At 43.8% G+C, this 15631-nt stretch overlaps 1 protein-coding gene across 1 annotated transcript in view; it reads left to right on the top strand.

Annotated features, from left to right (window-relative positions):
* The first annotated feature begins 4113 nt into the window (after positions 1 to 4113).
* SRPK1 (SRSF protein kinase 1) overlaps positions 4114 to 15631 on the top strand; it is an 88440-nt gene continuing 76922 nt past the window's right edge. The window contains exons 1-2 of the mRNA XM_054490905.1: positions 4114 to 4262; positions 4791 to 4851. Coding sequence (XP_054346880.1) covers positions 4115 to 4262; positions 4791 to 4851 — 209 coding nt within the window. The 5' untranslated portion in view covers position 4114. The remainder of the gene's footprint in view (positions 4263 to 4790; positions 4852 to 15631) is intronic.

Genomic DNA, 15631 nt, shown 5'->3' with positions numbered 1-15631 from the left:
CATGCCCAGCTAATTTTTTTTTTGTATTTTTAGTAGAGACAGGGTTTCATCATGTTGGACAGGCTGGTCTTGAACTCCTGACCTCAGGTGATCCACCCACCTTGGCCACCCAAAGTGCTGGGATTACAGGCATGGGCCACCATGTCCGGCCCCTGGGAAACTGTTAATAATAAACCTCTCCCTGGGTTCTGATAACACCTCCATCCTCTTCTCCCTTCAGGCCTAGAGATGGTAAAAACTCCAGCTGTTGCTAGTCCCTGGATGTCTGACTATCCCTTGTTTGTTTTCCTTAACACCTTTATTCCTTCATTAAATTCTTTTCAGTTAGCCTTTAAATGTGCCATGTGTTTCCTGATACCCAGGCCTATAATATATAGATTTTCCCAATATAATTCACAAAACCATGTATCCAAAAGGTAAGAGAAAGTTTTGTTGGGGTTTTCCAATTATGCAGACAGCTATTGGAAATCTTAACTCATTCAAAATAAATCATCTCATGTATTTTCACTTTCTCCTGTTGTCCATTTCATCTCGCAGGACGTAGGGGACGCCATAAAGGGATGTGTTGCTTTGGATTTAAGTCAGATCAAAACTTTAGACAAAGCATAATAATTTGTGATAATCAAGGCAGACAATGTTGGGTATGAGGAAACATGTGAACTCAACTTTAGATGTTCAGATTTCAAAAACGTCAAAGAAGTATTAGAGAAGATTCCAGGGCAGTCTTAAGTAAGTTAGCTCAAAAGGGATAGGATCTTTTCAGAAATTAAATTCTGAGACTACCATGAGCAGCCAAAAATATGATGGGTTATGGTTTCCGAATACCTCTACTTTTAAAGGGACTTGCAGGAAAAAAACAGCTGATGGAGAAGGGGTATGCATGTAAGAATGAATAGCTACCACTTTTTTTGTGTCTTTTTTTTTTCTTTTTGTGCAGAAAAGGGTCTTGCTGTATTGCCCAGGCAGGTCTCTAACTCTTGAGTTCAAGATATCCTCCTGCCTCTGCCTCCCTAAGTGTTGGGATTATAGGCATGAGCCACTGTGCCTGGTCTACACTTTTTTTTTTTTCGCTACCACTTTTAAGAATAGTTTCTGGGGAGCCTAAGGCGGGCAGATTGTTTGAGCCCAGGAGTTCCAAACCAGCCTGGGCAACGTGGCAAAATCCCATCTCTACAAAAAACACAAAAATCAAGTGGATATGGTGGCATGTGCCTGTAGTAGTTCCAGCTACTGGGGAGGCTGAGGTGAAAAAATTGCTTGAGCCCGGGTTGCAGTGAGGCAAGATTTCGCCACTGCACTCCTGCCTGGGTGACAGAGTGAGACCCTGTCAAAGAAAAAAAAAAATTCTGTAAGGTTAAAAGTCCAGAATAGGCCAAGCTCTGCAAACTTGGGAGAAGAAACTAATTTTAAAGTTACATTTAAAGCAAAATGCACAAAAAGGGGATGGTTGTAGAATAGGGGAAATGAACAAACTTACTTATATGAACAGTTATAGAGGTCTTAGAAAAAGTGGAGAGTCAAAGCATGATGGAAGAATAGAGAAAAACAGATGGAAAAAAAAGAGAAATGGTCAATTCTGGGAACTCAGTCCAGTGAACTTCATATTGACTCTGGAAAAATTCTGAAAATGAGTTATTAAACAGATGGTTAGTAAGCTCTTAGAGAAGCAATAGCCACTCAGTCAGGATAGGTATGACTGTATCATGCCAAGCTGAACATATTGCCTTTTTGATGGGTCTGCAATAACCAATTCAGATTTAATACAGCTCTAATATTGTCCCTCTCAGTGTTTTCTCTCTCTTTCATCCTGACATTTCTCATAAACTGCAGATCATTTATTCTTTTTTTTTTCTTTTGAGACGGAGTTTCGCTCTTGTTGCCCAGGCTGGAGTGCAGTGGTGCAATCTCGGCTCACTGCAACCTCCGCCTCCCGGGTTCAAGTGATTCTCCTGCCTCAGCCTCCCAAGTAGCTGGGATTACAGGCATGTGCCACCATGCCCAGCTACTTTTGTATTTTTAGTAGAGATGAGGTTTCACCATGTTGGCCAGGATGGTCTCGATCTCTTGACCTTGTGATCTGCCCGCCTCGGCCTCCCAAAGTGCTGGGATTACAGGCGTAAGCCACTGTGCCCGGCACGTTTATTCTTTTATTAGACAAATATATGAGCACCTACTAAGTGCCTAACACTGTGTAGGCACTGAGTTTACATCAAGGAAAACCTAAGCAGAGTCTCTACACTCAAACAGTTTACTTTGGGGTGGGCAGTACTTTCCCAATTCTGGGATTTTTCCTAGCCATCAGCTCTCTCCCTGTCTTTTCTAAACCACATGTGGTTATCCTGAACTCACACAATCCTCAGAGTCTAGGGCTTCCCTGTCTGTCCTAACCTTCCTTTTGTTTTCAACTTTACAACAGGGAATAGACTGGGCTGCATCCTTCCTTGGCCAACAGGTACTGTCTTCTTTTGCAATATACCCAGACATGCTATCATTCAGGTTCCATGCAACATATATCAATTATCTAAATTTCAAATTTGGCTAACCTGCCTTTCCAGCCTCACCTTCCATTTCATCCCTTCGGTTGTTACCAGCCCCAATCCTAGCCCCCACCTACAGGTGTCCATGTCTGTGCCTTTTTGCTCAATGTTTTCTCATTCAGGAATGCCTGACATCTCCTTTTCCACCTATAGAAATCTTACGTATTTCCTAAGACCCAGCTCAAAAACTGCCTCCCCTGGATGGGCTTAATTACTTACTTTGCTCAATAAGTCCTGCCAAAGCCCCCATGCTTGACTCGTGCTGTACTATTGCCCTCTCATCTTCCCTTCTCAATTACCTGTTTAGAGCAAAGGTCTTCAGAGCTTCCACTCTGTCCAGCTGCAGTACTTTACAATATGGGTTGGTAAACTAAGATCTGAAATAAGAATAACCGTTGAAACGGTTGAAAAAAGATCAAAAGGGCCTGGCTCAGTGGCTTACACCTGTAATTCCAGCACCTTGAGAGGCTGAGGTGGGAGGATCGCTTGAGCCCTGGATGTCCAGGCTGCAGTGAGCCGAGATCATGCCACTGTACTCCGGCCTAAGCAGCAGAGCAAGACTGCTCTCTCTGTCTTTCTTTAACCCTCACCTTCCCTTCAAAACCTAACAAAGACCATGTTTAAATCAATAGAAGAACATTTTATGACATGTGAAAATTATATGAAATTCAAATTTCAGTGTCCATACATAAATCTTTATAGGAACAGCCCATATTTTCTATGACTGCTTTTGAGCTCTAATGGCAAGTTGAGTAGCTGAGAAAGAGATCTTATGGTCCACAAAGCCTAAATATTTACTATACGGCCCAAAGAAAAACTTTGCTGAGCCTGCTATACAATAAGGGCTTGATGATTAAATAACTGGGTCATACACCAAGATTCTGAACACATAGGCAGGCCCTCTTAAGTTTAGTGTCTTTGTGTAATGGAAGTAATAACTATTTTGCCTTTAAGTTGCCATAAACATCAAATGAGATAATGCACTTAAAAAGTAATAAAAAAAACAAAAACTTATAAACAAGACAACTTTATCATGTATTGAAGGTGGCAGAATAAGAAAACATTAAACGTTTTTATTCTTATTTCCCCGTCTTTCTTTTACAGCTTTCATTTAAACTTGAAATTTCAAGAGAAAATTCACTTTTGAAGTTTTTACTTTTCAAGTGATAATAGGGTCACAGGTTCTTTCCTTCCAGTCTTTTTGTGTTGCTCCCACTCCCTTTTCTTTCTCACATGTAATTTTTTTCCATTTTCTTTAAATAGTATCTCAACTGGGCTCACAATAGCTCAGGGAAGGAGAAACTGGGACATGTCTGATTAATCCATTTTACAGGCCAGGAAACTGAGGCAGATCCCAGTTGCCTCCGAAGCTCTGACTCAGCAGCATGCAGGGAGCCCTGCCGCTCTCTGCGCCTTTTCTAAGCAAATAGAACAAAACTAACCTTGCCAGGTTTCCAAGCTTGGATCTCTAATACTCCCTTCAACGTTCACCCCCGGCGTTCCTCCCCGCTGCGCCCCCTCCCTCTCCTTGCCGCCCCCTCCTCGGGAGCAGGTGGTAGGCTCCGCGCCCAACGCGCATGCGCGCGGCGCCGAGGGGCGGGGGTGGGGCGGGACTGGGGGCGGAGTGTGAGCGGGCCCGGTTTTGGGCCGCGGCGGGAGCCGGAGTCGCCGCCACTCGAGTGCGCAGGCGCCTGGCGGTTACCGGTCTCACCATGGAGCGGAAAGGTGAGCGGTAGAGCGGCCTCCGCCACGAGGGGCAACGGCCGCCGGGGCGAGGCCCGGGTCAGCGCCGGGAGCTTCGCTTAACTGCTGCGATTCGGTTCCCGGGCGTGCGGCGCCCCTCCACTGAGGTGGCGCCGCCCAACACCCCCTGCGTCTGGGCTGCGCGTCCGCGCCCCTCAGCCCGGGCGTCCTCCGGCGCCGGCCGTAGCCGCCACTTGTTCCCCGCCAGGCCGGCTCGCGCCTTGGGGCCACTCCAGGGCCCGGCCCTTGGCGGGCGAGGCAGACCCCCACCCGCCCGCCCCCTGACCCGGCCTGAGACCCCTCCGGCGCATCCCGCCCGGGCGCTGCTCTGCGCCCCGTGGGCCGCCAGCCCTACGGCCGGCCGCCTCGCCGGAGCCTCAGCGCTCGTCCCGCAGCCGCCCCCGAGGCAGGCCCCGCAGCCGGGCCTGGCGCCCCTGCTGGGTTTCCACCCTCACCTTGGTCGCCTCCTTTCCTCCACATTCGCCCTTCATCCATCCCTCTCTCCTGCAGTGCTTGCGCTCCAGGCCCGAAAGAAAAGGACCAAGGCCAAGAAGGACAAAGCCCAAAGGAAGTGAGTCTTGTACCCCAACATCCCATTCTTTGGATTTTCCTCCGGCACCTTCTCTGCTCTGGTTTCACGTCTTGAACGTGCACCGGGTTTGGGCACCCTGTGGCTGCAGCCACATGGCCTCGGGGCAGCTCGGAGGGTCGCTCTCCAGCAACCATGTGGAAGAGAGCTGCTGTTGCTGAACGCCAGGCCTGGGTCTTAGCAGCCCCGGGCCTGCTGGAAAGGGCTGTCGGAGAAGGACCAGAGCCCGCCCGGTACCTTTCCTCCCCAACTCCACAGAGGAGGCACAAACTCCCCTAGCTTGGACCCCCCATCCGGAGCTGGTAGACCAGTATCGGTCTGTTTCTGAACTCTGGTCTCTCTTTCTTACCTGCTCCCCAACGTCTTAACTTGCCTCCGACGTCTGCACGGTAGGCCTTAAGGAAATTCTTGAATGAATTTTTCCGTGTTTACTTTGGGTTCTACCAACCACACACTCCCTTTCATAGAGGAGGGCATGGGGCTTTTCCCTGGGTTAGTCAACTTCCTGAGCCTGCAAGGCGTATCGGCTTTTTTGCAGTGTGCCGGCAGACCGCTGTGTATACAGTCGGTGTCTGTTAACTGCTTCTGTTCTGTCTAAACCTCAACCAGATGTAGATAATCTTCCGGAGTGGACATCACAATAGTAACGGGAGAGTTCTTTAACAAACATTGATGATTCTGGTTTGGCGTATTAAGCGCCACATGTCCAGTTTTATCAGTAGGATGCATAACAGTAGTTTAGTGCTCGTGGCAAGTTCAAAAGTTGGTCACAGCCTAGTAGAAACACAGGCAGCAGGCTTAGCAGCAAGTGAGGCTAAGCCTTAAGAACTTTCATCATGTACTAACGTTTAATTGCAAAGGGTCTTGGAAATCAGCTCTTAGACACTTTGTATTCAGAGAGAGATTGTATGCCTAGTTCTTAATTTTAGATGTATTATCTTTATACTTTTACATTTATTTGATGTTTTGTGGCGTTGTATGCGGTCTAATTCCCTCTGAGCTGATACAACACATTCCAAAGGCCTTCCTAGGTCACCCCACTGAATGACAATACCAGATTAGGGGGGTGTAGGGGTGTGTGTTGTTTTTGGAGGCTACCTACTGTTTGGGGAGAGCACATAATGACTTATCTCTTTCAATAGAACTAAAGTGGTGGGTGACCTCACCTCTTGCTCCATTTTCTATTCTGTCTTATGAAATGTATTTTGTAAGTGCTCGGTGACGAAGGCTTGTAAATGTGAGTTAGTGTGTCTGTTTGCCTTTGGATTATCCATATATGGGATTATTCAAAACCAGTTTTTAATCCTAGATTGTTTAATAGAAACAGCAAGGTGCTAACTTGGTTCTAGTGTGCAGTAGGAATTGAAATGTTACTTTTCTGTGCCTAGTTTAGTTATTCTTTGTGGAATTGATGAGAATGTGTTAAAACGTTCTTTTCTATTGATACAAGGAAGTTGCAGTTTTTATTATATTACTCTGTATTTTTTAGAAATCCTGGTCTCTCAGACTATTTGTCTGAGATCTCTCTTACCACTTGGAAATTAATTTGAGATTAGCCCAAATCAAGCTATAATTTGAGGGGTAAATGTATATAGATGATCATATACTTTAAGCACCAGATCTGTTTAGACCATATGCTTTATTTCTAAAGCCAGATAGATGTATATTTGTTACCCCATTCACTACTATGGATAACTTAGAGTTATTTGTGTTAATTGTTTGCAAGTATGGATTATAGATAACCTAGCAGTAATTTTACTGAATATTTCATCTTGAACAACTTTGACTCCTGAAAATATGCGTGAATGAACTGCCCCCATTTACTTGTAATTTCAGAGGTGTTTTATTTTTGGTTTGGTTTCCAATTAATAAGTTTTTTTGTTTGTTTGTTTTTGAATTTACTTGCCTTTTTTTTCTTTTTCTTTTTGAGGCAAAAAGAAAGCGTGTTGCCCAGGCTGCAGTGCAGTGGTGCGATCTCGGCTCACTGCAACCTCCACCTCCCAGGTTCAAGCAATTCTCTTGCCTCAGCCCCCCAAGTAGCTGGGACTACAGGCGTGTGCCACTACGCCTGGTTAATTTTTGTATTTTTTGTAGAGATGGGGTTTCACCATGTTGCCCAGGCTGGTCTCGAACTCCTGAACTCAGGTAATCTGCCTGCCTCAGCCTCCCAAAGTGCTGGGATTACAGGCATGAACCACTGCACCCTGCCCTTTTTTTTCCTTTTTCTTTCTTCCTTTTTGTCTTTCTTTCTTTCTTTTCTTTCGTTTGTATCCCAGCCTCCTTTTAAGTAGCTGAAATGTCTAATTAAGTTGGTTAGAGTATTGTGTTAGAAGTTCAAGCCTCAACTAAGGTAACTTGACTCTGTTCCATGACTTCTGACTGCACTCCTGATGACTTCCATTTACTTTGCAAAGGCAAGCTGCTAGTTACAGGAGGTGAGTCAGGAAGAAGATTTGAGGAAGAAGCATGCCATAGAGTTTGGTCTTTGGAGATAGATACGGTTTTGAATTCTGATTTTGCTGCTTTTTAGCAATCTGACCTTAGACAAATTAGTTAAGGAAGCAGTCTTATGTATATATCCTGACTGGCAGTTCAGTCATAATGAAAACTGATCAGGACCTAAAGGTATAAAAACAAAGCATTTAAATGAAAATTTTAGAAAGTTTTGGAAGTGTTACAGTAAATAGCATCCTTAGTAATTTAGTCGTGTTGTGTCACAGGCAGAAGGGATTTTCAGTCCCCTGGTACTGTAGATCTTAAACCCAGGGTCTTGAAGCTGGTGACAGAAGAACCAAAACTTGGAATTCAGGGTCCCTTTCCAGCTCAGTGTTTGTTAGAGTGGATTTCCTTTGGGTTCTTTTCACTGTGCTGGAGTATTTGACTTTGGGATTTTTAATTTTCTTATTTAGACAATTCTTCATTTTACTTTTGCATATGCTATGCTTTTATTTACTAACATTAACTAGTTGGTGATGATCTCCATTTTACTTTACAGATAAAAGAATTGAGGTTTGTCAGATTACTCCCCTAGAAAATTGCAAAGCTGGGATTTGAACCTAGGTCTGACATGCCCAAAGCCCTGGTTACCAATCATGTGTTTCTAAGTGACAGTCCTTTTGGTGTGTCTTACAACAGGTAAGGTAGAAGCTGAGTTGAAAGAGGCTTCTGAATGAGAGAGCTGGATGCTTGGGGGTTTGGGTGCCCTTTCATGACCTACTGTCCTGTGTCTATGAAACAGCACAATCATCTCCCTCTGAACATTTGTTTTCAGTGTTTATACCAGTAGCTGTGAGCCTTTATTTGTTTGTCATAAGCTTTTATAATTTAACAGTGTATGTCTGTTTTTGTTTTGTTTTGTTTTGTTTTTTGAGACAGGGTCTCACTCTGTCACCCAGGCTGGAGTGCAGTGGCGCGTTCTCAGCTCACTGCAACCTCTGCCTCCCGGGCTCAAGCCATTCTCCTGCCTCATCCTCCCAAGTAGCTGAGATTACAAGCACCTGCCACCACGCCTGGCTAATTTTTGTATTTTTTGGGGTAGAGACAGGGTTTCACCATGTTGGCCAGGCTGGTTTCAAACTTGACCTCGAGTGATCCACCTGCCTTGGCCTCTCATAGTGCTGGTATTACAGGTGTGAGCCACTGTGCCTGACTTATATGTCTGCTTTTGAAGTTGTTTCTGTGGAACATAATTCCAGAATGGATTTCATACTTACTGATTTTATTACTTACCTTAGGAAGTTGGTTTGGACAGTAATTTTCACTTTATTTGCAGTTAAATAATTATGGATTTAGTATACATTTGGTAGTAAAATTAATTCAGCTCTAACACTGATTTGTAGTCATTTGGGAGATATATTGAAAATTTACTTGAATTTGGCCACAAATTAAAAAAAAAATTTACAAGAGAAAATACTTAAATATCTAACATTTTTATTCAGTAGGAAGTAGAGCCAGTAAATTTGAAACAATTTAAAAAATGAAATAGTATTTGATGCTTTTTACACTTAGCAGTGCACCTTGGAAATTGGTTCTATATTCTGTATAGTGCAGCCTTACTATTTTTTTTTAAGGTCTACCTTTTTCACTGAGTCTTAGAAATAGTTCCATATCAGGACAGAAAGAGAACCTCATCTAGCATTCCATTAAGTTGATATGCCATAATTTAATTTATTTATTTATTTATTTATTTATTTATTTGAGGCAGAGTCTTCACTCTTGTCATCCAGACTGGAGTGCAATGGTGTGATCTCAGCTCACTACAACCTCCGCCTCCGGGTTGAAGCGATTCTCCTGTCTCAGTTTCTTGAGTGGCTGAGATTACAGGCGCATACCACTGTGCCCAGCCAACCATATTTTATTTTAATTTTTATTAATAAACATATGTGTATATATATATATATATTTTGAGACCGAGTCTTGCTCTGTCGCCCAGGCTGGAGTTCAGTGGTGCAATCTCGGCTCACTGCAACCTCCGCCTCCTGGGTTCAAGTGATTCTCCTGCTTCAGCCTCCAGAGTAGCTGAGACTACAGGTGTGTGCCACCACGCCCCGCTAATTTTTTGTATTTTTAGTAGAGACGGGATTTCACCGTGTTAGCCAGAATGGTCTCCATCTCCTGACCTCATGATCTGCCCACCTCAGCCTCCCAAAGTGCTAGGTTTACAGGCGTGAGCCACCGCGCCTGGCCTGTATATACTCTTAAAGACAAAAATGGAATCACTGGGCATACTTTTCCCTAGTTAACATTATCATGAGTATTTTTCATGTATTAAATATTCCACTATGGACTGTTTCCAGTTTTTCACAATTAATTCACAGCTATAGTGAATAATCTTTTGGACAAATCATTGCTTACATCAGTGATTATTTCCTTAGGATAAATACTTAGAATGGTATATACATTTAAAATATTTTTAGTTCATTTTGTCAAAATTTCCTTCAGCAAGATTTTTCTTTTTTTTTTTTTTTGAGACGGGGTCTTGCTCTATTGTCCAGGCTGGAGTGCAGTGGCGTGATCTCGGCTCACTGCAAGCTCCCTCTCCCAGGTTCATGCCATTCTCCTGCCTCAGCCTCCCGAGGAGCCGGGACTACAGGCGCCCGCCACCACGCCTAGCTAATGTTGTTTTCGTATTTTTAGTAGAGATGAGGTTTAACCGTGTTAGCCGAGATGGTCTCGATCTCCTGACGTCGTGATCTGCCCGCCTCGGCCTACCAAAGTGCCAGGATTACAGATGTGAGCCGCCATACCCGGCCTTCCTCCAGCAAGATTTAACAGGTTTGGCCGGGCACAGTGGCTCAAGCCTGTAATCCCGGCACTTTGGGAAGCCGAGGCAGGGGGATCACTTGAGGTCAGGAGTTCGAGACCAGCCTGGTCAATATAGTGAAACCCTGCTTCTGAAAATACAAAAATTAGCCAGGTGTGGTGGCAGGTGCCTGTAATCCCAGCCACACAGGAGGCTGAAGCAGGAGAATCGCTTGAACCCAGGAGGTGGAGGTTGTAGTGAGCCAAGATCGTACCACTGCACTCTAGCCTGGGCAACAAAGCAAGGTTCCGTTTAAAAAAAAAAAAAAAAAAAAAAAAAAAAAGGATTTAACTAGTTTAACTCTTATTCATTAAACAAATAGTTTTTGAACTCTCACCCTGTCCCAAGCATTGTTTTCCATATTCGGGATTCAGCAGTGAAAGAAAAACATTCCTGTCCCCTTGGCTACTATATTATTATAGTGGGAGGGGTGACAGAATAAACAATAGACATAAATAAGTAAATTAAATAGTATATTAGGTGATAGGTGGAGAAAAAAGAGAAAGATAAGTGGGGGTTGAGAAGTGGAGATAAGGTTACAGTTTTAAATAGGGTGATGGAGGCCACACTGAAAAGGTGACATTTGAACAAAGACTTGGAAGAGGACTGCTCTAGGCAAAGCAGTGGAAGTGGGAGTGTTCTTATATCTCCTGTGAAGCCACCAGAACTAGGTAATATTACTTGAAAAATCTTGCCACATCCGGTAATCTATAAAATACCTTGTTGTAATTTTGAATTTTTTTGCCCATTTTTAATATTAGATTGTTGATCTTTTTCTTGATCTTAAGAGCTCTTTATTAAGAATGTATCCTAGCCAGGTGCGGTGACTCATGCCTGTAATCCCAGCACTTTGGGAGGCTGAGGTGGGTGGATCACCCGAGGTCGGGAGTTCGAGACCAGCCTGATCAACATGGAGAAACCCCTTCTCTACTAAAAATACAAAAAATTAGCCGGGCGTCATGGCGCATGCCTGTAATCCCAGCTACTTGGGAGGCTGAGGCAGGAGAATTGCTTGAACCTGGGAGGTGGAGGTTGCAGTGAGCCGAGATCGCGCCATCGCATTCCAGCCTGGGCGACAAGAGCAAAACTCCATCTCAAAAAAAAAAGAGAGAAAGTATCCTTTGTTATGTGGCAGACTTTTATTTCTCAGCTTGTTATAGGTCCTTCAGATGTCACTTATAGTGTGCTTTTTACATAAATTGATTTTTAAAACCGTGGCAAATCTGTCTTTTCCTCTGCTTTTTCTTTTTTTTTTTTCTCTCTCTCTCTCTGTTTTTTTTTTTTTTCTTTTTTTGAGATGGAATCTCGCTCTGTCATCCAGACTGGAGTACAGTGGCATGATCTTGGCTCACTGCAACTTCCGTCTCCTGGGTTCAAGCGATTCTCCTGCCTCAGGCTCCCGAGTAGCTGGGATTACAGGTGCGTGCCACCACACCTGGCTAATTTTTGTATTTTTAGTAGAGACGGGGTTTCACCATGTTGTCCAGGCTGGTCTCAAACTCCTGACTTCAGGTGATCACCTGCCCTGGCCTCCCGAAGTGTTGGAATTACAGGCGTGAGCCACTGTGCCTGGCCTCCTTTGCTTTTTACTTTTTTTTGGAATGGAGTCTTGTTCTGTTGCCCAGGTGGGAGTGTAGTGGTGCGATCTTGGCTCACTGCAACCTCCATCTCCCGAGTTCAGGTGATTCTCCCTCCTACCTCAAGGTCAACTGTTATATCTTTTTTAAAATTTGCATTTTTAATTGTGTATGATTCCCTTAAATATAAATATATACTTGCAAAATTGAATTTCCAGAACTCCTCTTGTCAGAAAATATTTTGTTCTCTTCTTCCTCTGTAGTTTCATTGGTTAGTAAGTTTTGTTTACATTAGTGTTTCTACTACAGTGCGTCCCAGGCTTGACAAATTACCATTTTCCTTTAGATTACTTGAAACCAGCAACTTGTTGAAGTGCCAAAGTGAATAAGGCTGTGAGTGCTTAGGAATTCCCTTACTAAAAGTGAAAAAGGCTCGGTACAGTGGCTTATGCCTGTAATCCCAGCACTTTGGGAGGCCAAGGCCTTGAGCCCAGGAACTTGAGATTAGCCTGGGCAACATGGCAAGATCCTGTCTTGTAAAAACACAAAAGTTAGCTGGGTGTGGTGGCACGTGCCTGTAGTACTCAGGAGACTGAGGTGAGAGGATCTCTTGAGCCCAGGAGGTAGAGGCTACAGTGAGCTGTGATTATGCCACTGCACTCCAGCCTAGGTGACAGAACAAGACCCCTGTCTCCAAAAGAAGGGAAGAAAGATGATCAACTAAAATCAGTTTAGACCTTGTGGAATAACTGGCACTTTTTTGTGGGGTTTTTCCCACTTTTAGGTAAGCTCTTTTGCTCATGCTCTCCAAATCCTCTCTATCACTGTTACTAGTTTGGGGATATTTTTAAATTGGGTAAAGTATTACAGGCATACCTCGGAGATACTACGGGTTCAGATTCAGTTCCAGAACACCTCAAAGCGAGTCACACAAATTTTTTGTTTCCCAATGCATATAAAAGTTATGTTTGCACTGTACTGTAGTCTGTTAATTTTGCAGTAGCGTCATGTCTTTTAAAAATGTACAGACCTTAATTTAAAAATACGTTATTGCTAAAAAATGTTAAGGATCATCTGAGCCCTCAGTGAGTCATAATCTTTTTGCTGGTATAAGGTCTTCCCTCAATAATAATTTTTGTTTAAGAGAGATGGGGTCTGGTACTGTTGCCCAGGCTGGAGTGCAGTGGTGCTATCATAGCTCACTACAGCATCGAACTCCTGGGGGCATGCGTTCCTCCTGCATCAGTCTCCCAAGTAGCTGGGATTACAGGCACATGCCACCATGCCCAGCTCATTTTTTATTTTTTATTTTTATTTATTTTTTTAAGGGATGGGATCTCATGTTGCCCTCAAGCTGGCCTTGAACTCTTGGCCTCAAGCAATCCTCCTGCCTTAGCCTCCTGAGTAGTTGGGATTAGGGGTGTGAACCACTGCACCCAGCCATGGTCTTGCCTCAGTATTGATGGCTGCTGACTCATCTGGTGGCTGCTCAAGGTTGGAGTGGCTGTGGCAATTTCTTAATGAAGTTTGCTGCATCTATTGACCCTCCCTTTCACAAAGATTTTTCAGTAGTATGCGATGATGTTTAATAGTATTTAACCCACAGAGGAACTTATTTCAGATTTGGAGTCAGTCCTTTCAAACTCTGCTACTGTTTTATAAATTAAGTTTATGTTATATTCTAAGTCACTTGTCATTTCAACAATGTTCACAGCATCTTTACCAATAGTAGATTCCATCTCAAGAAACCGCTTTCTGCTGGGTGTGGTGGCATGCACCTGTGGTCCTAGCTACTTCGGAGGCCAAGGTGGGAGGATCGCTTGAGCCCAGGAGTTCAAGGCCAGCCTGGGCAACATAGTGAGACCCTAGCTCTTAAAAACAGAAAAGAAAGAAACTTCTTTTTTAAAAAAATGAATTAATTAACTAAGTAGTTATTTTGAGACAGGGTCTCACTATGTTGCCCATGCTGGTCTTGAACTCCTGGGCTCAAGCCATCTTCCCACCTTGGCCTCCCAAAGTGCTGGGATTACAGGCGTGAGCCACCACGCCCAGCCAAGTAACCACTTTCTCATCATAAGAAGCAGCTCCTCATCTGTTCAAGTTTTATCATGAGATTGGAGCAATTTAGTCACATCTTCAGGATCCATGTCTAATTCTAGTTGTCTTGCTGTTTCTACCACATTTGTAGTTACTTCCTCCACAGAAGTCTTGAACATTTCAGTCATGCATGAGGGTTGGAATCAACTTCTTCCAAACTCCTGTTAATGTTGATATTTTTACCTCTCCCCATGACTGTTCTTAATAGCATATAGAATCGTGAATCCTTTCCACAAAGTTTTCAATAGATTTTTCCCAGACCCATCAGAGGAATCACTATGGTAGCTATTGCCTTATCAAATGTATTTCTTAAATCATAAGACTTGAAAGTTGAAATGACTCCTTGATCCATGGGCTGCAGAATAGATGTTATATCAGTAGGCATGGAAACAACGTTAATCTCTTAGTACATCCCCATCAGAGCTCTTGGGTGACTAGGTACATTGCGAATGAGCAGTAATATTTTCAAAGGAATCTATTTTTCTGAGCAGAAGGTCTCAATAGTGGCCTTAAAATATTCAGTAAACTATGCGGTAAACAGATGTTCTGTCATCTAGGCTTTGTTGTTCCATTTATAGAGCATAGGCAGAGTAGATTTAGCATAATTCTTAAGAGCCCTAAGATTTTTGGGATTGTAAATTAGTATTGGCCTCAACTTAAAGTCACTAGGTATGTTAGCTGCTAACGAGAGTCAGCCTGTCCTTTGAAGCTTTTGAAGCCAGTCATTGACTTGTCTCAGCTATGAAAGTCCTAGATGGCATCATCTTCCAATAGAAGGCTCTTTTGTCTACACCTAAAATCTGCTGTTTAGTATAGCCACCTTCATCAATTATCTTAGCATCTAGGTAACTTGCTGCAGCTTTTTCATCGGCACTCGCTGCTTTACCTTGCACTTTTATGTTATGGGGATGGCTTCTTTCTGTAAACTTCATGAACCAACCTCTGCTACCTTCAAATTTTTCTTCTGCAGCTTCCTCACCTCTCACAAACTTCATAAAATTGAACAGTTAGGGCCTTGCTCTGGATTGGGTTTTGGCTAAAGAGAATGTTGTGGTTGGTTTGATCTTCTATTCAGACCACTAAAACTTTCTCCATCTCAGAAATGAGGCTTGTAAGCTGGGCGTGGCGGCTCACTCCTGTAATCCCAGAACTTTGGGAGGCTGAGGCAGATGGATCACCTGAGGTCGGGAGTTCGAGACCAGCCTGACCAACATGGTGAAACCCCATCTCTACTAAAAATACAAAATTAGCCGGGCGTGGTGGCGCATGCCTGTAATCCCAGCTACTTGGGAGGCTGAGGCAGGAGAAACTCTTGAACCCAGGAGGTGGAGGTTGCAGTGAGCCGAGATCATGCCATTGCACTCTAGCCTGAGCAACAAGAGCGAAGCTCCATCTTAAAAAAAAAAAAAAAGAAAAGAAAAAAAGAAAGAAATGAGGCTTGTATTAATCTGTTCTCACACTGCTGTAAGAATATTACCTGAGACTGGGTAATTATAAAGGAAAGAGGTTTAATTGACGCACAGTTCCACAGGCTTAACAGGAAGCATGGCTGGGAGGCCTCAGGAAACTTAGAATCATGGTGAAAGGCAAAGGGGAAGCAGGCATCTTCACAAGTTGGCAGGAGGGAGTGTGTGCAACAGCAAGGAAGTGCCACACTTCAAAACCATCAGGTCTCATGAGAACTATCATGAGAAGAGCGTGGGGGGAGCCACCCCCGTGATCTGATCACCTCCTACATGGTCTCTCCCCTGACATGTGGGTATTACAGTTTGAGATGAGATTTGGG

Source organism: Pongo pygmaeus, chromosome 5, assembly GCF_028885625.2.
Source record: "Pongo pygmaeus isolate AG05252 chromosome 5, NHGRI_mPonPyg2-v2.0_pri, whole genome shotgun sequence".
In the NCBI taxonomy this organism is placed as follows: Eukaryota; Metazoa; Chordata; class Mammalia; order Primates; family Hominidae; genus Pongo; species Pongo pygmaeus.
Note: the sequence above shows the minus strand (reverse complement) of the source record. Positions and strands in the feature narration are given on the sequence as shown.